General features: G+C 45.9%; 2 protein-coding genes and 1 long non-coding RNA gene across 3 annotated transcripts; 1 reads left to right on the forward strand and 2 right to left on the reverse strand.

The window, feature by feature from the left end:
- Positions 1-850: 850 nt before the first annotated feature.
- LOC308461196 (uncharacterized protein) lies at positions 851-9,600 on the reverse strand. The gene is made up of 2 exons (XM_080977923.1): positions 9,265-9,600; positions 851-3,239 (listed from the first exon to the last, which is right to left on the reverse strand). The coding sequence occupies exon 2, from the start codon at positions 3,237-3,239 to the stop codon at positions 2,013-2,015; it is 1,227 nt and encodes a 408-aa protein (XP_080834049.1). The 5' UTR covers positions 9,265-9,600; the 3' UTR covers positions 851-2,012.
- Positions 9,601-9,671: 71 nt separating this feature from the next.
- Positions 9,672-21,367, forward strand: LOC308461221. The gene is made up of 3 exons (XR_013978839.1): positions 9,672-9,753; positions 10,511-10,845; positions 21,237-21,367. It is a non-coding gene; the product is annotated as an uncharacterized lncRNA (long non-coding RNA).
- Positions 17,321-25,462, reverse strand: LOC308461209 (extracellular fatty acid-binding protein-like). The gene is made up of 7 exons (XM_080977948.1): positions 25,166-25,462; positions 24,655-24,797; positions 23,373-23,443; positions 21,267-21,377; positions 20,200-20,301; positions 19,634-19,659; positions 17,321-17,454 (listed from the first exon to the last, which is right to left on the reverse strand). The coding sequence occupies exons 1-6, from the start codon at positions 25,253-25,255 to the stop codon at positions 19,643-19,645; spliced, it is 534 nt and encodes a 177-aa protein (XP_080834074.1). The 5' UTR covers positions 25,256-25,462; the 3' UTR covers positions 17,321-17,454; positions 19,634-19,642.
- Positions 25,463-26,286: the final 824 nt, after the last annotated feature.

A 26,286-nucleotide genomic window follows, 5' to 3' on the forward strand; every position in this document is an offset into this window, starting at 1 on the left:
TTGCCGATTGGCGGTTCGAATCCCCGCAACGGGGTGAGCTCCCATTGCTCAGTCCCTGCCCCTGCCAACCTAGCAGTTCGAAAGCACGTCAAAGTGCAAGTAGATAAATAGGTACCGCTCCGGAGGGAAAATAAACAGCGTTTCCGTGCACTGCTCTGGTTCGCCAGAAGCGGCTTAGTTATGCTGGCCACATGACCCGGAAGCTGTACGCCGGCTCCCTTGGCCAATAAAGTGAGATGAGCGCCACAACCCCAGAGTTGGCCACGACTGGACTTAATGGTCAGGGGTCCCTTTACCTTTACCTTAAAATAGATCAAGTGCAGGGGTCGGCAAACTAAGGCCCGCGGGCTGGATGCGGCCCGCCGGGCTCGTTAATCCGACTCGCGAACCTTGCGGACCCTGCTGCCTGCTTGGTCAGTCCTTGTGCTAAACTGGCGCGGCGAGAAGGCCTTGCCGCATGGGGACTGACGTCCGCGACATGACACAGCTTCTGATTGGCTGCAGAAAGCTCCTGCAGCCAATCAGAAGTCGCGGACACCTCTGGGTGGGCGGCGATGCTGGCGCAGCCTCCACACTTCTGCCACTTCCTCCCGCTCGGCTCTTCCAGCTCAGCCGCTTCCTCCCATTCGCCCATCTCAGCGGGAAGGAAAGGGCAGCACCCAGAGGCGGCTGAGCGAGAAGAGCTGAGCGGGCGGAAGCAGCGGCGGCGGCATGGAGGCTTCCTTTGCTGCCCAGGCCAGAGGCTTGCTGAGACAGAGGACGATGCCAACGCTGCCGAAGATAAGGTGGTGTTGGCAGCTGCGGCGCCAGTGTGGGGAGTCCTTTCGGGAGAGGGGGTCTTTTCGGTTGGTGCTTTTGGGAGAGGGTGGGTCCGGCCCCCCACAAGGTCTGAGGGACAGTGGACCGGCCCCTTCCTGAAAAAGTTTGCTGACCCCTGCTAAAGTGCATGCAGTAGCTGGACTTGCGAACTTATGTGAAGTGGGCGGCAAACTTGTGTATAAATATTAGCTGGATGTTGGGAAAACAAGCCTTCTCTGTAGTCCGATGTTCTTGGTAAGGTAGCCAGGTGAAAAAGAGAGCCCGGCTCCTGCACCATTAATAGCGGTAGTGAAATGGCAATTTCTCCCTCTTTTTCACAATTGTCAAAGGTCTAGGCATTCTGTCCCATTTTTCTCCTGGCTCCTAGATGTTGACCATGTTCTTATTGGCTGATTTTATTTTATCCTTATTTTGTTTCTTTTTGTCTGTTTTTTTAAAGATAGATAGATAGATGATGGATGATAGATAGATAGAAAGAAAGACAGACAGACAGACAGATAGAATTTATTATTGTAGCTTATGCCGCTTCTCTCTGTCTCTGTCTCTCTCTTTTCTAGTAAGTCACTCTCATGCCATCTTCAGAAAAGTAGCATTTATTTGCCCATAAATAAATAAATAAATATTCTAAGAAAATAACTTCTGGGCTCGTTGAGTGAGTTACCCATTAGTGACTAAATAATTAGGTATTATTTTTTTTTAAAAAAAAGGTATAAGATTATTCTAATCCAAGAGAGGGATTTTACCATTTTCAATCGTCCAATTGTCTAAAGTGTGTGGAGAAAATTCAGAGCACCCTAGACCTGGAGTGCGGGGCTTGCACCACATTTCCACGTGTCATTTTGATCTCGACTCATTTTGTCGCTACGCGCACGGTAGCATTTGAAATACGCGATTCTTTAAAAAATAAAAAGAAAGCTTGGCGTTCTGTCAAGACACGGTGCAGGCAAAATCCAGAATGATGGTGGCCCATGTCCTGCTGTGGCCTGAAGCCCAAATAGCACCCCACTCAACCACATGAGGGCCAACCACTTAAAGTGCATTGCTGCCCCATTCTTCCCTTCCTCAGTTCCTCCTCTTGCGCCTTTATGATGCCCCTTGAGGCAGGCCGCATTTCCCCCGGCTGCGTGGCAAGGCCAGCCCTGTGGCAATCCTTTAAGGTAGCTCTCCACTTCCTCCCCATCACTCGCTCCCCCCTACACCCTTCTCTTGCCCCACATCTCATACTTTGCCATATATTTTACCCCCTTCCCTCCTCCTGGGCTACCTCGGCCCCTTTTGGGCCCAGGCCTCACTGGCTCTTTCATTTGCATCATCCCAACAGTCCAGTTCTTCTTTTCTGGCCCCAGTTCTATGTCTCCCCTTAGCAGTTTCCCCTCTGAATCCTCCTTGGTAGGCATGGAGCTCCGGCTATGCCCTGCCTCACTACCCTGGAAGTAGCAGGGGCAGTGCCTATTCTCCTGACAGCCGCAGGCCGCGTTTTTGCCGCCGCTGTTGCCTTGGCGGCAGCAGCAATTCGCTCCCTCTGTCTGGCACCTGCATCCCGCTGGTCCTGCCGCACTGCAGTCACTGCGGTAGCCATATGCCCCTTCCCATCCCAGGCCATCGCCCTGGGCATTGTGACATCCTGCTCCGTTACGGAGACAGCCGCGTTCCCCGGCCTCTCCATCACAGTTGCTGCAGTGACCGGCCGCGGGCTTCCTTGTGCCGCCACCGCTGCTGCCGCCACAAAAACCACAGGCCTGCCCGCCATGTGAGGCCAGATAGCCAATGCAGACGCAGACGTTGGCTGCCGCGCAAAAGGCCAGAACCCACAAAATGGCCTGCTTGTCGGCTCGTCCGTTGAGGGCGCACTGGGCCGTTTCGGGGCATACTGGGTTGTTTGGGCGGCATGTGACGATTCCTCGGGTCATAATTGGTAATTGGAGGCCAATGAGGGTCCACAGGAAGCTCAGCTCTATGGCCAAAATCAAGACTATGGTGAAGATGTAGATCCCGTATCTCCAGCCGCCAAATTTAGGTTTGCCAACTGTTTCGCAGCACCCAGTTTCCCCAGGCTTTGGTTCTGCTTCCCCAGGCTTCCCGGATTTGTCCGTCGTTGAAACATACACAAACTTCATGAGCGCCACAGTGAAGATGATGGCGATGAAGTGGAAGGTCCAGAGGGCCGAGACAGGGATGGGGAACAGCTGGTTATAGCAGAGGACCGAACAGAACGTCTTTGCATCGCCAGTATCTTTGGGCCACTGGCAAATCATATCGGTCTTGAGGGAGTCCCAGGGTCCAAAGGCAAAAAAGAGAGTAACCATGCGGAGGCCAATGAGGAAGTACCACGGATTGATACCCTGGCATAACTTCTCTGCAGACAGTACCCCAATCGTTGGCTGGAAGAGACGGGAAATCCCCCCGATAACGGCCGCCATCTGCGAAGGCAGGAAGTACCGGTAAATAAAGAGGAAGTTATTCGAGCCTAAAGAGGAGGCTGCAAGACTCCACTTCCTTTTCTCTTGTATTCTCTTATTCCTCCTATCTCTTAATTATTTTTTAATCAATTTATTTTTAAATTTTTATTAATGCTTTTCAAGTTTATACATTTCACTAATTTTACAATCATTTTAACATTTCAAAACTTGACTTCCTTCCCCCTCTTTCTGCGGTTCCTTAAATTTATTTTTAATATCTTTTGCATATCCAAATGATCTCAATTTGCTCATTTATTCATCTGTGTTAAATATATACTCTTATAAAACTGCAGGTTATCACAATAATCCTTCCAATGTTCTTATCTTTTTACAATTTATCTGCAAATATTCAATAAACCATTTCCATTCTTTTATAAAAAGTTTGTTATCTTGATTTCCTATTCTTCTGGTAAGTTTTGCCATTTCTGCATATTCCATAAGGTTTTTTATCCATTCTTTCTTTCCTGGGACTTCTGCCTCTTAGCATTTTGGGGTGAGTAACATTCTTGCCATTCTAGTAGCATACGTTAATAAGTTTCTATACAGTTTAGGTAGTTCTGTCCCTATAATTCCCAAAAGAAAAGCTTCTGGGTTGTTGTTTTTACAAACGTTATTTTAAACATCCTTTTCAATTCATTATATCTCATTTCCCAGTAAGCTTTAACCTTACTACAGGACCACCACATGTGATAAAAAGAACCTTCTTTCTCTTTACATTTCCAACACTTACTTGATTTAGATTCATACATTTTTGCCAATTTACTCGGTGTTAGATACTATCGATATATCATTTTCGTATAATTTTCTTTTGGACAATAACATGCTGTAAATTTTACATCCATATGTCACAATCGTTCCCATGCTTCCATGTCTATATTATGACCAATATCTATTGCCCAATGTATCATTGAGGATTTTACTTGCTCATCCTTTGTCTCCCATTCCAATAATATTTTATACATTTTACACAGCACTTTTACATTACATTCCAACAGGTCTCTCTCCAGTTGTTGTTCCCCAGATATTTGTTCCCCAAACAAACTTATTTTGAACTTATTTTGCAATTCTAAACCTTTGGGATCCTTTCCTGGAATCCAGGATATCTCCCTCCCAGTTCCACATTCTTTCTGCCTTACTTTGTTTCCCCTTACTCACATCCTCTTTCCCAATCTATTTTCCATAAATATATATATATATGTATATGTATATTGATAAGGTTTCTTACCCCCCTTCACCATAAGGTCCCAGGGCCGGTTACACAATAATAAAATACAGAATTATAAAAACAAATAAAGCCATTACAATTAAGTATGGTGGTGTGAGATTTAAAATTGACCCAGTAATAATAATAATAATAATAATAATAATAATAATAATAATAATAATAATTTATTATTATTATTATTATACCCTGCCCATCTGGCAGGGCCTCCCCAGCCACTCTGGGCAGCTCCCAACAGAATATTAAAAACACGATAAAACATCAAACACTAAAAACTTCCCTAAACAGGGCTGCCTTCAGATGTCTTCTCAAAGTCAGATAGTTGTTTATTTCCTTGACATCTGAAGGGAGGGCGTTCCACAGGGAGGGTGCCACTACCAAGAAGGCCCTCTGACTGGTTCCCTGTAACCTCACTTCTCGCAGGGAGGGAACCAGCAGAAGACCCTTGGAGGAGGACCTCAGGCTGAGTGATGGGGGTGGAGACGCTCTTCAGGTATATAGTTAAGAGGTATATAGTTAACAAGTATATAGTTAAACATCTAACACATGTTTAAACAAAACACCTTTGCCTGCGTGTGTGCTTTGTTCCAAGGCCAAGTTGTGTGTTAGATGTATTAGATGTTGACACCGATAATACTTTACAAAGCAGTTAAAATTTATACAGGCAGCTACTGCACTGTAGTGGTTTGGCTGCATCCCTGCACTATACCTTCAAAGCACATTTTACCTCTCAGAAAATTCTGGGTGCTGTAGTCTGAGAAGGGTTTATGGGAATTTTAACTCTGTGAGGGGTACAGAATTCCAGCTCGTGAAGGGAAACTGACAGAAGCTTCAAGAAAACGGATGGGGTCTAGTAGAGAAAAATAAATTTGGCAGTTTTCTAAACCATGCCAAAGTTGAAGTTGCTGTTAATTAACTTAAACAGGCATCTAATTACTAAATATATTAACACATGAGATATGTTATCTCTCTTCTAAAAGCATTAACATGTGTCCAACTCCACCCTTATCTGACTTCTCTTTCACATGTTAAGCTTCTTGAGGGCAGATGCCTATTTCTTTTCGTAAAACTGAAAGATGTCCTACATAGATGGTATGGTACAAGTAATAAGCCTAAAAATTATTAATTTCTATGGGAAGGAACTGTGACAAACTTTAAAGGACACACATGGCAACACATTTATGCTACGTAAATTGCACATTGCGGTGGTATGTTGATCAGAAGAAATGTTGCATATAAAATGCAGGCGAGATGCTCTCAATACTAAAAACCTAAAAGAAGAGAATAAAGTTTACAAATACAGATATTTCTTTTCATTTGTTTGGCGGGGGGGACGGTATGAGTTTCTGTGACTTATTTAAGTTCCATTGTTCTAAGCTCATTTGCTTTTGTTCCTAACATAAAAAATTCTTGTTAGTTCGCCATTGGTGCAATAAAGGGACATTATTTTCTTGGAGAGGTCTTTAATGTTAGAGAAAGAAATAGAGAGATTCTGAGTCATCTTGCATGTCAAGCTTCTGGTTGCTTTATTCACATGTAAAATGTGAATAAATTTTGGAAAAATAATGAAACTTTGGGAAATTATGTTTAAAATGACATAAAACATGTTAACTATGTGTGAAAATGAAAAATGGATCTGTCAGTTGACATTTTCAACACCACTGCATTTCAGTTACTTTCAGGTGAACATGCGTAGGATCAGGCTGTGCGTATCTAATCAGAACCAAAATATACCCTTTAAATGAACAGGCTTAATTGATCATCTGAGTTATAAAAACCTGTAATAAAGTAAAAGGTTGACAAACTACACATGTTAAAAATTTAAATGCGAACTTAATTCATTCCGGAGGTCCGTTCTTAACCTGAAACCGTTCTTAACCTGAGGTACCACTTTAGCTAATGGGGCCTCCCACTGCTGCCACACAATTTCTGTTCTCATCCTGAGGTAAAGTTTGTAACCTGAGGTACTACTTCTGGGTTAGCAGAGTCTGTAACCTGAAGTGTTTGCAACCTGAGGTGTTTGTAACCCGAGGTACCACTATATTGCAATAAACTAATAGCTCCATAGATACAATTGGATGTCCATCTGGAAACTGATTTCCCCCCTCTGAATCTATAGTCATACGCCCTTTCATAGTTTAGGTCAGGGGTCAGCAAACTTTATCAGCCTTGGGCTGGTCCACTGTCCCTCAGACCTTGTGGGGGACCAGACTATATTTTGGGGAAAAATATGAACGATTTCCTATGCCCCACAAATAACCCAGAGATGCATTTTAAATAAAACGACACATTCTACTCATGTAAAAACATGTGATTCCCGGACTATCCATGGGCCAGATTTAGAAGGCGATTGGGCAGGATACAGCCCCCAGGCCTTAGTTTGTCTACCCATGGTTTAGGAACTATTTCCTTCCTGGCAGAAGACCATTTTTGCTTGGAGTTGCAAGTGCATCAACACTGCAGACCAGGGTACCATGGGAGCGTCAGTGTTATGATGCCCACAGGAAACATAGGTGACCTCTGTCATTTCTCCCATTGACAGTTTTCCAGCTGTTATTTCTGCCTTCAAAGCATTGACCGTGTGCAGCAGGGAAGCTGCGATGAAGGCTGATCCGATAGGGCAAAGGGGCACCAACTTCAATCTGCCCTCAGCCAGCCCCCAACCTGCCTGCCTTCTTACTTAACAACCAATCTGGGGCCTAACTCTTGTCTGTCATCGGCTCTGGCTGTACCTACTGCTGGCAGCCTTCCACCCTTCCAGTCCCCCAAAAGTACCAGCCGCTAATGCAGCAAAAGAGTTATCTGTGGCCCTCCAGTCGTTGTTTGACTCCAGCATCCATCCATCTTTCCCAGTATGGCCGACACTCAAGGATCATGGGAGTTGGAGTCCAACAACACCTGGAGGGTACAGGTAGGATTGGCGGCACGTTAATGTAAACTGGAGCACAAAGTTCTGCAAGGGATGGGGGCACCCTCTAACTCTCCATCTGCCCTGTGTGTTTTGCCATGCTTGTTTGTTTGTTTGTTTTCATTGCTACATTTTTAACCCACCTTTCCCCCCAGGAGCTCAAGGTGGCAAATAGGGTCCCCACCCCAACCTCCGTCCTCCATTTTGTCCTCACATCATCCCTGTGAACCAGTTTAGGCTGGGTGACAATGTCTTGCCCAAGGCTGCACATCTGAGCTTTGTGGCTGAACTCCCTGGACTCCTCTCAGCCCTAGTCCGATATCCTACACACTACACCTCAGCATGTGAATGGGCTGGAGATTGTTTATTAATGTTCTTTCATAAAATGCATATACCGCCTGCCTAAGCAAAAAAAATATATTAGCAGTGCCGAAAAGACTACGTTGGCATCAATAGGCAGGGAGCTCCAAAGTGCAATGGGAATATTTCCTCCTCCTTTCGGAAGAGTACTGAGTTATCTGTAGCTTCAGAGCTTTCTGCATTGAGTTTGCCTGAAAATACTATGAACTGATACCATCATGAAAATCAGGGGGCACAGAAAGGCAGGTGAAATGTAAGAACATTAGCCCTTGCTGATCAGACCATTTAGTCCGAACATCCCATTTCTCTCAGAAGCCCACAAACAGACATGAAGGTGATAACCCACTCCCGGCAAACTTGCGGAATTTGAAGGAAGGCTGCCTGCTTCTGAACTTGGAAGTTTCAAGTCAGGGCTTCTCCACACCTCTTTCCCTGCTGCTTTGCCCCTGGGGAAACCTGATCTTTAGCCCTGTATTGGAGCAATTGGATTTTCCGCAGATTGCTATTTGTTCTGATTTAGCATTAAAGAGCAGGTTTTCCAGGGGAAAGTGGCAGGGAAAAGGCAAAATCGCTTGGACCCCTACCAAGAGAGCTGCTTGGACCCATGCTTTCCAGGACAAGTGGAAGTGTCCTAGACGGGCCCAAAACACCGTGATTCATAACCACTGATAGCCCAGAATCCATCTAACCAGCATTTAAAACTGAGTAAGCCAGTACAGTGACCATCACTGCCCCATCTCCTGGCAGAGAGCTCTGCAAATCAGCCTTGAGTTTTGCGAAGAAAAAGGACTGACTCCCTGTTGCCCACCCGGATTTTAGGCGGACCTCCAATGAAGCTGAATGTTGGAAGATCTGGGACAGGAAAAAAGAAAGGACTTCTTCAGAATTAATCTTTGGGATTTGCTCTCACAAGAGGCAGCAGTAGTCACCAACTTGGACGGCTTCGAAAGAGGACTAAGCAAAGCCGTAGAGGACAATGGCTACTAGCCACAATGGCTATGCTGTGCCTCTTCGGCTTGGGGGCAGTGTATGCTTTTGAATGCAAACAGCAGGAGGGGAGAGTCGCCGTTGCACCCGGGTCTTTCTCGTGGGCTTCCCACGGGCATCTGAGAGAGCAGGATGTTGGCTTAGATGGGCCACTGGCCTGATTTAGCAAGCTCTTCTTATGTTTTGTGCTCTAGTTTTATATGAGAAGAAGGAGAAAAGCCTCTTGCCATCTACTCTCTTCCTCCCCATCCATAAAATTATTCGCCTCTCTCCTGTCTCTCCTCTTAGTCATTCAGATTCCTCAGTGTGAGGCCTCCAGGACTACAACAAACACATCAGCATCAGCTACCATGGCTGCTGGGGATCAGTCAGAGCCAAAGTGTAAACAATCAGGTTGGCACCATGTTGGGGAAAGTTCTAAGATCAAAAAGGACATCTCCTCCCTCCCTCACATTGCTCTGGATGTTCAGCGAGTTTCCTCCCTCCCAGGTAGAGGATTGCCTTGGTACCTTTTTTGCTCAAAGATCCTTCTCCTTCCCGATGGTTGCGCTCCTTCGCTCCTCTCCTCCCTCTGAAGCACTTAATCTCCCTATGAAATATGGCTCCACCCTGTCACCCTTAACTCTGCCCAAGGAGGTAGCCAATCTAACTAAATTAAACTTTGAACTGGAAGAACCTGCTGCCAGGATAAGAACTCCCACACAGTCCCAGCCCAGATGATCACAGCGTTCATAGGTTCCCAGTGGGGAAACCCCTAAACCTGCTTTGCAGGCTTGTCCCTTGAAGAGGACCCAGGTGTCCTGTGGCTTGCAGCCCTCCTGGCAGAGTTCCTTTACCCTTAAAACAGCTGCATGGCAACTCTATTGAGGGTCCAGAGTCACGATGCCAGTTGGCCTTAGGGAACTGCAAGAGTTCCAAATTACTATGGTAACTAGGGCAATCGTAGTGGAGGCCTTCTTCCACTGGAGCAGACCTGCGCATTAATGGGAGACACCAATGTATTACTTTATTTGACAGTGACGTTTTATGGATGCTAGAATAGTCCCTTAACTGCTGTTCTTGCCCTTTGGACTAGAATTAATGACTTTGGGAGGGTAGCAGGTCTGGTAGTTAACAATGATAAATCAGAGTTCATATATCCCTGCCTGCGCAAAAGCAAATCCAACAGATGTCCGCTGAAATTCAGCAGTTTAAAACATTTTGGGATCCATTCCACAAAAGAGATTAAACAAGAGGGATTATATGGGTTTGTAAACTGAAGTGCAAAAGGACCCGTCCCAAAGGAAGAAACAAAAACCTTCTTGGGTCAATCGGAATGCCGTATTTAAAATGACACTGCTTCCCAATTTCTCGTTATTTAAAGGCTCCTGATAGAGATTCTAACCATGAATTTCAAAGATGGGAGAAAATAGACTCTTTTACTGGAGGAGAGGGAAATAGTTTGCATAAGTAAAGCTGGTCTATATAGAAGTAGCAGGAACTGCGGGTTCAGGGTACCTAGCTTGAGATTGTACAATGATGCCTTTCAGATCCAGCAATTGTTCAAAGTTATCAAAAATTGACTGGAAATTCATTGAGTTAGTTCAGAACTTAGCCCACATTATCCTACCATTAGAGAAATCCATTTTTTTACCCTCAGTGAGAGAAGATCTCCAAGGGATTCAGAATCAGTTCCTTCATTCAGCCCTCAAAGTGTGGGGCACTTGGGCACACAGACTAATCCCTGAATTATCTCCATGTTTATCCCATTTCTAGATCATCCACAATTTTGTGACCCCTGTCAATACAAGCAAAATAAGGAGTGGGGAGAAAAATACTTAAATACTTAAAGTGGTACCTCGGTTTACGAACAGCCCTGTTAATGAACTATTCGGTTTACGAACTCCGCAAAACTGAAAGTAGTGTTCCAGTTTGCGAACTTTACCTCGGTCTACAAACGGTAGCCAAATGGTGGAAGGGCACCAGCGGCAGGAGGCCTCATTAGGGAAAGCGCGCCTTGGTTTAAGAACGGATTTGGTTTACGAACGGACTTCAGGAACAGATTAAGTTCTTAAACTAACATACCACTGTACAAGATTTGTTTCACAGAGGTAAGCATCTCTCAGCAGTTAGATAATTTGCTGGAACCTTTGTGAGCCTCATAGTCTAGAAGATGGTGTCGTGTGCCAGGACCCCTCACTATTTGAGAAATTGCATCAGCACCACCCAAGACAGGCGAAGGGCGATGTGACCACTGTTCGCCAAATCCTCCTTGATCAGTAGCAACCTGATTTGGAGAGGGAGGGGGCATTGAGCAATTTGGGAGGCCGATATCGGGAGAGAAATTTCTGAGGGAGACTGAAAATTACTATGGCAGGTGTCATCCTTCAAATCGGTTTCAGCTCTCGTGAAGGGATAATCACTCGAGTTGATTCATGGGTGATACTTGATTCATTCCAGTGTGCTTCCACCCTATCTACAGCTCAGTGTCCATCCCCTGCACAGGTGGTTATAAATCCTGGATTGGCACTTCTTTAATTGTTTTGAGGAGCAAATTTTTGCCATTCGTCTGTCTCGGTAGAGGATGGAAGAATGTGCCTTTGGGAGTAAAGATACATTATTTAAACTTTTAAAGCTACACATTTTGATGGCTCCTTGAATGAAGATTGCATTTCTGTGGAAGAGCAGAACTGGTATGGCAGAGTGTGGACAAAGGACCTCGCGGACGATAGCTCAACTCTGTAGGGGTGAAATTGAATGAGACAAATTCCATGGCAACTGGTTCCCTTTTATTTCTTTTGTCAATTCTTACCCCAGATGCAGTGATGGAGGGAGGGGGTGCAGGGTTCGCCCCAGGTGTCATCACTGGGGTGTGTGTGACAAAATGAGTTTGTTTTTTTAAAAAAAAAATTGGGCTCATGAAACTTTTTAGGAGTGACATGGTGGCTTAGGTGCCTGCAGGTTCCGTGCTGCCACCCTACAACTGAGGGGGAGGTGCCGGAGAGGCTCCAAGCATCGGAGAGGCTCGCCCCACCCCTATAGCCGGATTGCCCCACCCCCGGTTGCAGGACACGCCCCCGCACCAGGCACCCCAGCAGCTAGCTACACCGTTGCCCCGATGAACCCCAACCATCTACTATTCTTTTTAATTTTGGGAGGGGCCTCCTGGTGTTTTAAGTCTAGGTGTGCTATCTCTAGAATACTTTGGTCAACATAATTACCGTATTTTTCACTCCATAAGACGCACTTTTTCCCTCCTAAAAAGTAAGAGGAAATGTATGTGCGTCTTATGGAGTGAATGCAGGAGGGAGGCTCTTGAGGGCTTTTCCCCAGGAGGGAGAAAGGACTGACATGGTCAGTCAGTCCCTTCTCCCTCGTAGAAAAGCCCGCAGGAGCCACGCGCTCCTTAAAGGGTGTGTGGCTCCTGTGGGCTTTTGCGGGAGGTGGGGGAATTGCCAGGAGAGACTGCTCGCGGCTATGGCAGAAGGCAAGACAGCCTGCGGGATGGATCCCGCTTACTGTCTTGGCTTCTTTGCTGTTTGGGGCTGGGGGGGGGAACCCAGCAGCCCCAAGAAGCTCTGGGAAAAGTGGACAGCTGCTCTTTGGGGCTGGGGGGGGGGAATAATATATTTTTTAATTGATTTTCCCCTCTAAAAACGAGGTGCGTCTTATGGTCCAGTGCGCCTTATGGAGCGAAAAATACGGTACTTTTCAAATGTGGATTGTCTTTGTTTTCGTCCATAGCAGTGTATACACATAAGTCCTGTTGTTTTGCCTGCTTCTTTACTAAGTGGAAACACATTCCTTGCTTCTTTGCTTTCTTTTTTTATGTCATCGGTGGTGTGATTTGTATCGTGTGTAAAAATAATAATGTACCATTGTTGTTTGCTTTGATGGTATTATAAAATTTAATTAGACAAAACTCAAAGCCACTCCCATGGAAGAATGTGATCCTCTGGGAAGTTTGTAAAAGAAGAGGAGGAGCCGTGAGGCAGGAAATGCATGACGAGATAAAAGGGAATCTGCTGATTCAATGACATGAAGTAATATTACAATTAAGATTTGGGCACAAATGACCAAAGAGTGTATGGAATCTTGGAAAACAGGTGATCTTTCAACAGCCAGAATATTACTAATCCTAAAAAAAAAAAAGACACTAATATAGTTCATATAGTTATATAGTTCAAAGTTCATTTTAACGAAGTAAGTATACCTGACATTAGAACACTTAATATTGAGACCCTGCCATGGGAGCAGACGGGCTTTAACCCTGATGTGGAGCCTGCCATTTGCTTTGTCAAAAAGGATCCATTTAAACCATCTGGATCATGATTCCAATGGGACAGAGAGTTTTTTTTTAGTATTTTTATTTTATAAAAGCCATCTAATATATTGTTATGAGTTCCAGACTCCCCTAAATTCCTGGGTCCAACGGGCGTTAGAAATTAATTAAGGCTTGGGATGCTAAGCTGTGTCCTAGACACTTCTAATCCCTGGAATTAGCAAGTGTTTGAAATTCATTAAGGCTTGGGGTGCTAAGCTGCGCCCCATTCAGCACCCAATCATATGCACCCCACACGCCCATTTCCGGCCTATGGCAGGGGCGTGTGTGTATGTGCACGCACACACTGACACGCAGTGATGACAAATAAGACTCCCTCTGGCATCTACACACCTCTCCTCTTCCAGCTGTTAAAGGCCATCTACCTCCTGCCCCATGTTGGGGTTCCAACCCAGTTTGGGGGGCCCATCACTTACAATGTCTTAAACCCCACCACCCTGCAGCCAGCATGGAATTTGAAGAGCAGTGAGAGGGACCAAGGAGGGAAGACCCTTGGGAAGGCTCCAAAGGCCACATCCAGCCCCAAGGTCAGGATGCGCCCTATTCCCTGAATTAAGAGGATGCTTGGTTGCAAGAAATAAATCCCCCAGATTTCACAGCCTACAATTCTGTATCCGAATTCTGCAAATGGTGGGAGATACCTCAAAAAATCTATAATTCCCAACCCTACACTTCCCATTATTCTTTGGGGAAATCCATGCGCTTTCAACATATTGCATGGAGTACGCAGCCTCCGTCTTGTGGTTCCCAATCTGGCCAGTATAATAACCAGTTACCAACCCATAACCCAGAGCAGGTACAGTCGTACCTTGGGAGTCGAATGGAATCAGTTCCAGAAGTCCATTCGACTTCCAAAACGTTCAGAAACCAAAGTGTGGCTTCTGATTGGCTGCAGGAAGCTCCTGCAGCCAATCGGATGCCACGGAAGCCCCACCGGATGTTCAGCTGCCAAAAGATCATTTGAAAACCAGAACAGTCACTTCCAGGTTTGTGGCATCTGGGAGCCAAAACATTCGAGAACTAAGCTGTTTGAAAACCAAGGTATTACTGTACTTGATGCATTGTGACTTTCAGTTATTTTTATTGATCATAGTTTAAGTAATTATTTATTGTAATTGTTAAGAGTGAATTTCTGTTTAATTATTACAGTGGTGCCCCGCAAGACGAATGCCTCGCAAGACGAAAAACCCGCTAGACGAAAGGGTTTTCCCTTTTTTCGATGCGCTTCACAGAACGAATTTCCCTATGGGCTTGCTTCGCAAGACGAAAATGTCTTGCGAGTCTTGAGATTTTTTTTCGCTCCCCCCCCTTTTTCTAAGCCGCTAAGCCGCTAATAGCCTTTTAGCCGCTAAGCCGCTAAGCCTTTAATAGCCGCTAAACCGCTAATAGCGCTAATCTGCTAAGCCGCTAATAGGGTTGCTTCGCAAGACGAAAAAACCGCTAGATGAAGAGACTCGCGGAACGGATTAATTTCGTCTTGCGAGGCACCACTATATTTGCTGGTGTTCTGAGATTTAATTTTATTGTGTACTATTATATTTAATACTACTTTATTTGATATAAGTCATTCCATTTTAAAGCTATGTTTTATTAGGATGTTTTGCATTGGATCAGATTGTTACATGATGTGTGTTCTTTGTTGTATATTTTGTTGCTGTAAATCGCCTTGTGTATAGTAAAATAGAACGGCAGTATACAAATGTGAAGTGAAGAAAGAAACCTGCTCCCACCCAGTTGCAAGATCAGCCCTGAGTTCAAAGCACACTCCTTGTACAGAACTTCCAAGTGTCCTGATTTTCCAGGGACAGTACTGGAATTACAGTGATCTCACTCAAAACGGATGCAATGTGGCCGAAAATTGGTGCCAGTGGTGGCACCAATTCTCTGCCGCTGCCAGAGGTGGTGGGGCAGGCGTGGCACTTGCGGGAGTGCTGCCTGAGGGCTTCTGCCACCTGAGGCAGTGGCCCCACTCTGCCTAAAGACTGGGCCGGTTCTGCTGTTTGGTCCAATTCAGTGGGAAACTGTGGGTTTTCCCTGGGGAAAGTGGCGGAGAAAGCGGAGGTGAGGACATACCTCAGATAAAAGGACTTCAGCAGGAAATCGTTTTGAGGGAAATAAAATTCCCAACGCAGGCCCGTGGATTCGTTGCATAATTATTGGCACGGAAATAAGATACTGCACCTGATATCACAGCAGTCATGTACGACTAACAGTACCCAGTTTGTCCTTCAGCTCAGTAATTGGCACGGGATGGATGCCAGATCGATAGGAATCTTTAAAATAATGGTGACCTTGTTCCTTCCAACCTTTAAACTGTTAGACGTCATTGTTCTTATATTTTGACAAGGATGATTTTAAAAGGGGGTCATATGGAAGAAACCTTTAGTTATCACCTTTCACAACAAGACTCATGTTTTTCAGATGAACGACATAACAACAAAGCTTCAAATTAGGAAAACCCAACCCCCCCTTCCATTGTTTCTACATATAAGAGTCAATTTTGCAGTCATCTTCTTTTTTTAAGAAGGTATCCTGCCCAGCCAGAATAACTGCATCTTCCTTCAACTGGATTTTTTTTAAAAAAATTATAAGGAATAAAGGATGAATAAATATAGAAACAAAGTGGAAGAATGGTTTAAGATTTAGTACTTCCACTTTATTTAGGTAAATCATGGGGTATTATGAACCCAGGTATTTCAAGAATTCCAAATAATTAGTTAATTAGTTTGTTAGTTCACCCTATGCTCCCACATAATCACCAAGTTGGAAGGGATCTTGAGGGTCATCTAGCTCATCCCCCTGCAATTTTGCCCAACATGGGGCTCAAACCCATGACCCTCAGATTAAGTCTCATTCTCTACTGACTGAGCTATCCTTCAGGGCAGCCATGGAGAAGGCTCCTTTTTCGTTTTGAGACAAGGCGAAGAAGAGATGACATGATACACATTTACTGTATAAAATGATGCATGGCATGGAGAAAGGGGGGGGGCGAAATTCTCCCTCTCTCATAACACCAGAATCTGTGGTCATTCTAGGAAGCTAAACGTTGGAAGGTTTCAGGAGCCGTAAAGAAGAACTTCTCCACACGGCACACAGTTAAGCCATGATGACCACCAGCTTAGATGGTTTAGATAGGATTATAGAATCATAGAATCGTATAGTTGGAAAGAATCCCAAGGGTCCTTTAGTTCTGCACTGCAGAAATCTCAGCTCAAGCATCCATGACAGATGTCCATCCAACTTCTACTTCAAAACCTCCACTGAAGGAGTGTTCACAAACTTCAATTCCATGGTCAAAGAACTCCTCGAAAGATTCCATCACTGGTGTCTCTGACCATTTTCACACATCACTTAGGAAGACGGGCGAACTAATGCCAGTGTACTGGAAGAAGAAAAGATAACCAATGATTCTTCAACATCAGCTTCGTTGGACTGTTGTACGGATGCCTGATGATCATCTTCCAGAGCAACTACTCTATTCCCAACTTAAAAATGGAAAGGTGGTGGTCAACAAAAGAGGTTTAAAGAGTCTCTCAAGGCAAATCTTAAAAAATGTAGTATAAACACTGAAAATTGGGAAACACTGGCCTGTGAGCACTCCAGTTGGAGAACAGCCTTTACCAAAGGTGTCATGGGCTTTGAAGACGTTCCAACTCAGGACTCAAGAAACGTGCTAAGAGGAAGGCATGCTTGGCAAACCCTCACCATTATCAACTCCTGTCCAGAAACATATGTCCCCACGGTGGAAGGACATGTGGATCCAGAACTGGCCTCCACAGTCATCTATGGACTCACTGTTAAAACCGTGTTCATGGAAGACAATCTTACGAGTGATCGCCAAAGAAGAAGACTATCAGAAAGCTCTTCCTGATGTTGAGTTGGAAACACCTTTCTTGTAATTTGAACCCGCTGGGCATTTACTCTGATTCCGTGCTGAAGAGCAGGTTTTCCTTGGGGGGAAGTGGTGGGTCAAGTAGAAGTTGTGGGTGAACCCTTGGCTCTGCTCATTGATTTCAATGGGTCTACCCTGTGTAGCACTAGCATTGAATACAATCCTGGCTTTTCAACTTGGGGTCCCTTCCCAGTGGCCAACTTGGGGCTCTCCAGTTTCAGTGACGCTAAAATTGGGTGCTTCTCGCAGTCTGTTCTACAGCGTTATTTCTGTGGCGCGATACCCGGTTGCAGCTCCCCACCCTCTTAAACCACCTCTGCCCTTCTGGCACATACAGACAAAAATATAAGCCGCTGTTTCTTGATCTATTTATTGAGAGCAAGAGGTGTCTTCCGCCCCAGGAGTTTAGCAAAGCCCGCAAGGGGATTGCGCAGGAAAAGCAGCGGGTGGTATCATCTGATCTGCTGTCCCATTGGCTTTTGTTACCTACAAGACAAGAAGGGTTGTGAAACAGGAGCATTAAGTTGGCCTAATGCAGTCCACTCTAAAAGGCTGCAGCCTCTCTCTCCCTTTCCAGCACGACCACCTTTTGGATGAGCCACAAACACCCACTTTTGACTGCCAAACCGAGCAAACTTCCATCGGGTTTCCCCCAATGGATGTTTGCTCCAATTCAGCGGTCAATAGAGCGTTTCCCCCAGGGAAAGCGGTGGGGCAAATGGAAAACTGCTCGGCTTCATGCTTTATAGACATGGGGTAAGCCAAATGTGGACAAGCCCTGAATACGAGACTTCCCTAGTGTTTGACCCCTAAGTCAGGGGCTGGAAAAGTGCTGCCCTCTGGCTGTTGGTGGACTCCAGCCCCCACCAGCCCCTGCTAGCACGAGGATGGGGACAGCTGGAAAAAGGACATCTGGAGGGTGACAGATTCCACCTTCCGACACTTTTTAAAATATTTATAATTTTATTGAGATTGTTCTAGTAGATTAAACCAAATAAAAAAGGGGGGGGAGGAAGAATAGAAAAAAAGGGGGGAAAGAATACCGGTATATTAGAAACCTTTTAAAAAGCAGGGGGAAACAGCAATAAGAAAAAAAAGCATAAAATACAATTAAGGCCACAAAACTAGATAGTATATATGTAGATGGATAAACCTATTGTATATGTTAATCCATGTGTCACTGTGGTTTCGACAAAGACATTCCAAATATCAGTAAATTTGTCCATGCATCATCTTCGACCTTAGGCTTGCAAGAGTCCATTGCTTGCAAGAGTTGTCATATCATCTGTGCATTGATTGATGAGGGCCATATTTTTGCCCTTACAATGTATCAATAGCAATTTTTTACAGATGGGAGGGCATGGAGAATCCATTTGCCTTGACCAATGGTCAAACCCCATAAATTAGGCATCTAGTTTAAGAAGAGGTTATCTTCTGAAGTTTTTAGCTCTTTATACATCCTAATAACATCATTGTTGTCGTTCCCCCACCCGCCCCCAATACTGTATAAACCTACGTTTCAGGGAAGTGTTTCCCTTATTGCATCCCTACACTTAACCTGATCCTGAGTCAAGACACTGATCTGACCAGCTGGTGGCGGAAAGCAGTTTTCCATGGGGTCAAGCAGAGAGGAGTCTTTCTGAGTTCTCTTAATGGGAGATGAAGAGACTTGAATCCGGGACCTTCGGCACTCAGAGTATGTGCTCGGCCACTAAGCTATGGCCGCACCCAGAAAAGCACATCCCGAAGACTTTGTTGAAAGAGGAATGCCGTTTGCAGCAGACATTCATCTCTGCAAGTGGATTCTACCCTCACTTTCACCAGCAAAATTCTTAGGGCTTCTCATCTTTTCCTCTGCCCACTGCCCCTCTTACGCAAAGCTTCCTACCCAGAAAGCAGAAAACAGACTAAGCTGCAGACACCATATATCTAAAGCAACACACACACACCCCACAAAAAACCCTCACAGAGCTGCAATTCCAAGCACCCTTAACAAGTTCCCAGGATTCCTTGGGAGTGCTTTAAATGTACTTCCAATCTATGGTGTGTGCCATCACAGAAAGTGTCACTCATGCAACTTGCTCATTGTCCATCTAGAGAACCCAGAACATATCCCAGTATCAGGTGGAGAAGCAGAATAGGTGGAGTAAACCGGGGGTCAGCAAACTTTTTCAGCAGGGAGCCAGTCCACTGTCGCTCAGACCTTGTGGGAGGCTGAACGATATTTTGAAAAAAAAGAAAACAACAACAAATTCCTATGCCCCACAAATAACCCAGAGATGCATTTTAAATAAAAGCACACATTCTACTCATGTAAAAACACGTTGATTCCCAGACCATCCGCGGGCCAGATTTAGAAGGCGATTGGGCTGGATTCGGCCCCCGGACCTTAGTTTGCCTACCCATGGAGTAAACAAACAAACAACAACAACCCTCATTCTCTAAGATGCAGTAGTGATTTGAGGCATCCAGAAGTGGATCAACAGATTGGGCTCTGCCTGCCCCCAAATATCACCTTTTAGGGGCATTTAGTTAAAGCGACATATGTCCTTTTTATTTCTGTGCCCATATTCTGCCACCACACAAACTGCATTGAGTTGCAAAAGGGCCTGCTCCTCTTTATGCCTTGGCCCTAAATGGAATCGATGCCTTAAAGAAATCTCACCTATTGTCTTTAGTCTGCACAGGCCACTGTGGAAACAAACCAACAAAGAAGATTATTGCATCCGTCAAAAATTACTGGTGGTCCAAAGTGGGGAAACATTGTTTGCTTATTGCTCCGGATGTGTCTGGTGCCTTCATAGCTTAGAAGGCAGCTTGTGTGTGACTCGCCCAGCCCAGCCCCAGCCCAATGGCCTCTAGCTGGACTCCCATCATCCCTGAGCATTGGCCAGGCTGACTCCAATGATTGATGGAGGCAACACCTGGAGGACACCTGTCTGGGTAAGGCAGAAACAGGGCGACATGGCGGTGAACGAACTGGCGAGTTTGTTGTGCAAGAAAAAGGGCAAAGAGATGCAGGAATTCTCCCCACGTGCACAAAATCACATTTTTACACCAGTCTTCACTTCCACAGTTCTTGAATCTGATATCTCCCTTCCCCAAAACTGAGGCCCCCCTGAAAGTTTTTAAATTTCTAATCCCAGTGGAGTTATCTGTTCCTTAGTACCTGACAACTGGATGTTCTCCACCTCACTGGGACATACAAGAACAACTTCTCTTAGGTCTTACCTTCTGGAGGAAATTGTACCAAATACTTCTCTTCCAAGCCCATTTTTGCGAACTGTTTTGCAAAGATCTGCTTGGACTCTCGCGTGGGAATTTTTGCAATACCTGGAAAAGAGACAAGACCTGAACCCTACATGCGTTTCATACCTCCCGTCGCTAGAAGGCAGCATTTGTGCAGCTAAAAAATGTATGGAAAATATTGGAAGGGGAAGAGGGAAAAGATTGAATTTCTGGCCAAGTCTTCCAAATAAGGAATGTGAGGTGATGATGTTCAGGGCACAATACAACCCCCTCCAACATCTCTCCAGTGAAAATAGGGACATCCTGTTCTACACCAGAAAGCTTCTGCTGCACAAATAGCTGCCATGGACACGTCAACATCGGTCACCTTGAGCCAATTGCAACTTTTCCACCTCACCTACATCACAAGAGTGTGGCAAAAAAAAATGTGAGAGGGAAGGGATGGTGTATAACACTTTCCACACATAATGGGAATGAAATGGGTAAGGATTTAAAGCAGATTGGTGACCATTTCCTTCAACAATATAGGAATAGCTTTATATTCCAGCTTCACCATTTCCTTCATTTGGTGCGGGGAATTTATTTTCAGGATAAACAGGACTCTGTTTTTGCACCTATACATGCCACTTTTAACTGTTCCCCAAGGCGAAGAGGAAAAATGAAGAACAAGACATTATGGGATCCAAACAGAAACCAGTATGGCTTCTGTAGCTCTGGGACTTTCCCTGGAAATTCGAGGTACTTGGGGGTCTGGGAAAAGGACAAGCGCGACAGTCTGGGATCAAATCAGAAACTGGGGCAGCTTTTGCACTTCCGGGACAGTCCTTGGAAAATCAGGACACTTGGAAGTTATGCTATGCTAGCTAGGGCTGATGGGAGTTGTCATCCGAAGCTTCTGGAGGGGACAGGCTGTCCTACACCATTATTTTGAATTGCAAATCCCCTTGATTATATGGGCGGAATGGTGATATGTATAAATGTAACGACTTAATAAATGTTCTCTCTCTTCCCTCTTCAAGGTGAGGGTGGGAGTCTCCTTGGCTACATACCATAAAGGGTCAAATAAACAGACATGACGCCATCCCGTGTGTGTGCAGCCGTGACAACGCAGTAGCTCTTACAATCTGTCACCCCATCTAGGACGACGCCTTTACCCCATTCTGGAGAAAAAAGAGAGAGGAAGGCATGCGTAATGAATTGGGGACTCTTCATTCGGTGCGAAATTTAGCACCAACGGGAATGTTTCCCTTAAAAATAAATGAATAAACTTGACTCATCTGTCCTTCATGGCTGTAAGCTGTTAAAAGCGCATTAAATCATCAAACCATTAAAACAGAAAACAAGAATGGATAATACTTGGGTGTGGGTGTGGGTGTTATTGAATAGTTCATGTGACATCACACGCACAATGTTGTGCGTGTGACGTCACACCCATTACATGCAGGCCTGTGCGTGTGACATTGAATGTCTGCATTGCAGCTGTGGGAAAGAGAGAGAGAGAGAGAAAGTTCAGCTCTGGTCTCCACCACCAGCAAGGCACCCTGTTCCATAGGGAGGAAAAGGGTGCCCGCCTCCCCAAAAAAGTTGATTCTCTGGCTGTCCATGGAGGCGGAAGCTGAACTGCTTCTCTCTCGTAAGAGGCCATTTGTTCATTGACTTTGTGGGTACCCAGCCCCCACAATTATGGAGTTGGCTCCTGTGGGCTCTGGCGTGGGTGGCTCAGGGTCGGCGGTGGCAGAGGGGCTATTGGGCGATTGTCCTTAAAAAGCTCAAAAACTTTTTGTGTCCAGTTTTTTTACTTCTTGGAATATGGTAACCCTAGGGGAATAAGGCTTTCAGCGGCTACCTAACCATAAAGATGGCTGCCTGTCACCACTGTTTGTGGGGATCAACCTGTTTGGCTGCTGTGGAAACTGGGATGCTCCTCCTTATGTTCCTAAGACTAAAGAGGATTTGGGGGCCTCTTTCGGTGAAGGATTCCTGCGTTGCAGGGGGTTGGACAAGATCACCCTCGGGGTTCCTTCTAACTCCTATGGTTCTGTGGTTCCAGGATTCTATGGAAGGTGTCCTCTGTTTAATGGGCTGTCTAGTTCAAGTCTGGCTTAAAGATAACCTTAAAACGATTGCTTGGTTTGCATCTACACATTTTCCTTTGGCTGTGCCAATCGGTGTCCTCCTTTTGGGCGATGCCTAACTCAGTCCTGAGTGCTCACTGGAAGGACTGGACTGGACAGATCCTGAAGGACAGATCCTGAAGCTGAGCCTCCAATACTTTGGCCACCTCATGAGAAGAGAAGACTCCCTGGAAAAGACCCTGATGTTGGGAAAGATGGAGGGCACAAGGAGAAGGGGACGACAGAGGATGAGATGGTTGGACAGTGTTCTCGAAGCTACAAACATGAGTCTGACCAAACTGCGGGAGGCAGTGGAAGACAGGAGGGCCTGGTGTGCTCTGGTCCATGGGGTCATGAAGAGTCGGACATAACTAAACGATTAGGTAAAGGTAAAGGTACCCCTGCCCGTGCGGGCCAGTCGTGTCCGACTCTAGGGTTGCGTGCTCTTCTCGTTCAAGAGGCCGTGAGCCAGCGCCGTCCGAAGACACTTCCGGGTCACGTGGCCAGCGTGACGAAGCTGCAGCTGGCGCGCCAGCACCAGCATAGCACACGGAAACACTGTTTACGTTGCCACCGAAGCGGTACCTATTTATCTACTTGCACTTAAGGGTGCTTTCGAACTGCTAGATGGGCAGGAGCTGGGACCGAACAACGGGAGCTCACCCCGCCGCGGGGATTCGAACCGCCGACCATGCGATCAGCAAGTCCTAGGCACTGAGGTTTTACCCACAGCGCCACCGGGTTCCCGGTGACTAAACGATTAAGCAACAACAACAAAACTGGCCCATCTGCCCTATAGGAGGGCAGCAGATTTTCCTGCCACTGGAAACATCAAGCTGCTGCTGAAGACCACAACTACATTCAACTTGTAAACATGCAAATTGACTTAAATATTACAGAAACGCCTCACGTTTCCCGTCCTCTTCCCTTCCAAAGGGAGCCCAACCTGGGTCTGCCCCCTGGGGCTTCTCACACTGCTTAGGGATGCTGGGTGAATAGCTGTAACAGGTTAAAACTGAGCGAGATTTCGCTCTTACAGACCGCTATTGCAGGTATACATTCCATCTTTCCCTTTGGTAAAGGCCATATCCATTTTGAGACAGCCGTAGGGCCTGTGAAAGGAGACGGGGAGGAAAGGGGTCAGGTCACGAGGAGCAGTGGTGCAGTTGTGAAATCTGAGGCGTTGGACTTGGTAAGGACATCAGAAAAGTCTGGCTGAATCAGGCCAGCCTCAGACCCTCCAAATGTCCCAATTTTCCAGAGGCAGTCCTGGAATTACAGAAGCCATCCAGGTTTCTGATTTGATCCCAGAATGTCCCACTTTTCCTTTCAATAGCATGTCCCTAGGTCATCAGAGAAATGCTGAAGGGGATGGAAGAGCACGTCCCTATTTTCCCAGGGGAAAATCCTGGAGGGAATGTAACAGAGGTTTCGTCACCTTTGGCTTGGAAAGTGGCCGCCCAACTCAAGGTCATCGCAAATCCAAATTTGCATTGCTGGGGGTTAGACTAGATGACCCTTGGCTCCCTTCCAATGCTACAATTCTATGATTCTAACATAGTAAGGTAAAGGGACCCCTGACCATTAGGTCCAGTCGTGACCGACTCTGGGGTTGCAATGCTCATCTCGCTTTATTGGCCGAGGAAGCCGGCGTACAGCTTCCGGGTCATGTGGCTAGCATGACTAAGCCGCTTCTGGCGAACCAGAGCAGCGCACGGAAATGCTGTTTACCTTCCCACCGGAGCGGTACCTATTTATCTACTTGCACTTTGACATGCTTTCGAACTGCTAGGTTGGCAGGAGCAGGGACCGAGCAACGAGAGCTCACCCCGTCGCGGGGATTCAAACCGCCAACCTTCTGATCGGCAAGTCCTAGGCTCTGTAAATAAGGACGTAAAAAGAGCCTTCTGGAACAGGTCAATGGCCCATCTAGTCCAGCATCCTGTTCTCACAGTGGCCAACCAGATGCCCATGTGAAACCAGCAAGCAGGATTCAAGCCCGAGGGCAACTTTCCTCTCCTGTGATTTCTGGCAATTGGTATTTGGAAGCATAGTTCGCAGCCATCAGTAGCCCTCTTCTCCATGGTAAGTAGATGCACAACCATAGATTCAAATTAAAACTTGTTCAGTGGATACATAGTGCTGCTCTAATTTTATCTTATCTCTCAAAATCACAACAGGGAAATCTTCAAATTCACATGTTCAAATTCAGAATTTCTACCTGATAGTGAGCAAAAGAACTCACCAGAGCAACCACACCCCAGGGTTTTCTTCTGTCTGTAGGCAACACTACAACAGCTCAGCAAACAAGAGGCAAACTTACGTTGGCAAAGTGGAAGAGACATTGAAGTTTCCATCCTTTGTGATGGTTAAGTTGGCAGCCACCATGCTCATTCCATCTAAATAGTCGGAAAGCAGGGTGCTGTTGGTGGCGAAGATCTGTGTGTACCAGGTCTTTGGGAACTGCTGAAGACAAAAGACGAGTGGCCCTTTCAGAAGGTGCAGTAAAACACTGGGGCTCCAAGCAGAAATTCCTGACTGCCTACCTGGTACAAGTGTTCCCTTCCAATAATGGGACTTATCTGAAGATTATGAGGAGTTCCTGTCCATGCAGATGGTAAGCAGAAATGGCCAAGTGCACACATCATGGTGCACACCCTCCAAAGACCCCAATGGACCTGGAACATTTTCTATTTGTACAGGAACAAGTGTCCATTGAGGAATGGGCCATCTGACATTGCCAAATTCTTCCCCAAATGGTGTCTCCCCTCCCTGGGGTTGTCCCGCCACAGTGCTCGGTTGGAGCTCGACAGAAGACCAGAGCTGGTGGTTACCTTATTTGGGTCACACTTTTTAAAGTCATAACGCATAGCATGGGCAGCGTAGAGGAAGGCAAGACCCAAACCAGTCACCCAGAACTTCATCTTGCGTCTCTGCTTTCTCGCTTCTCAGTGAGAGGATATTCTGAGACAAGTTAGCTCAAGGCATGCACGCTTCCTGGCTTTTGTAGAGCTTTACTCTCTCCCTGCCACACCCTCTGAAAAGCTTGCATCAAGTCCACCCGCCGTCCTTTCTCGCCCACCAACCACGTTTGCAGCTGCAGATACAACAAGGTTGTTCTTGGCATGGGAAGAGCTGCCCCAATGGCTCCTTGTGCAACACAAGGAGGTGTTGCGGTTGCCCAAACAGAGGAAGCATTTGCCTTGGCCCATGATCCAACGGGCATTTGGACAACAACCACCCGGAAAGGTCACACTCCTCTTATCTAAAGCAGGGGAAGAAGAGCTTGGAGTGGGTGACCCAAGGTCAATATGTTTCTTGGAGTGCAATAAATGAAGGAATGACGTCAGCTGCTTTCCCGGTCACCCTTTTGGAAAGATGCAGGAGAGCAAAGATGGAGTCATGAGACCGGGCTGCTGCTGCTGCTCCCATGTCAAGAGGGGTGATGGAGCCCTCATGGTGTCCAAATTTTCTAGGGACAGTCCCGGAAGCCATCCGAGTTTCGGACTTGATCCCTGAATGTCCCTCTCATCCTTTCCCTTCTGCATCTCAGAGAGCAATTAAAAGTGGTGTGTGTGGGTACAAAAAATGGAGTATGGTTTATGCTGCAAATAAAATCCCTGCAACAAATGAAGGAAATGGTGAAGTTGGCATACAAAGCCATTCCTGTAATGTTGAAGGAAAAAGCAACCAGTCCACTTTCAGTCCTTTCATTGCAATGTTTCCACAGCAAGCCATTTCTTAGGAAACACAGGGAGTGTTGATTCCTTTACAGGCAAATCTCGGTTACTCAAACGTTTCGGCTGCCAGAAGTAAATGCTCCAGTTTCCTATCATATTTTGGAACCCCAATGTCCAACATGGCTTCCACTTGAGTGCAAGAAGCTCTTGCAACCAATCGGAAGCTGTGCCTCAGTTGTCAAACATTTTGGAAGTCGAACAGTCTTCCGGAATGG

This window comes from Podarcis pityusensis (assembly GCF_964106645.2).
Source record: "Podarcis pityusensis genome assembly, chromosome: 13".
NCBI lineage: Eukaryota > Metazoa > Chordata > Lepidosauria > Squamata > Lacertidae > Podarcis > Podarcis pityusensis.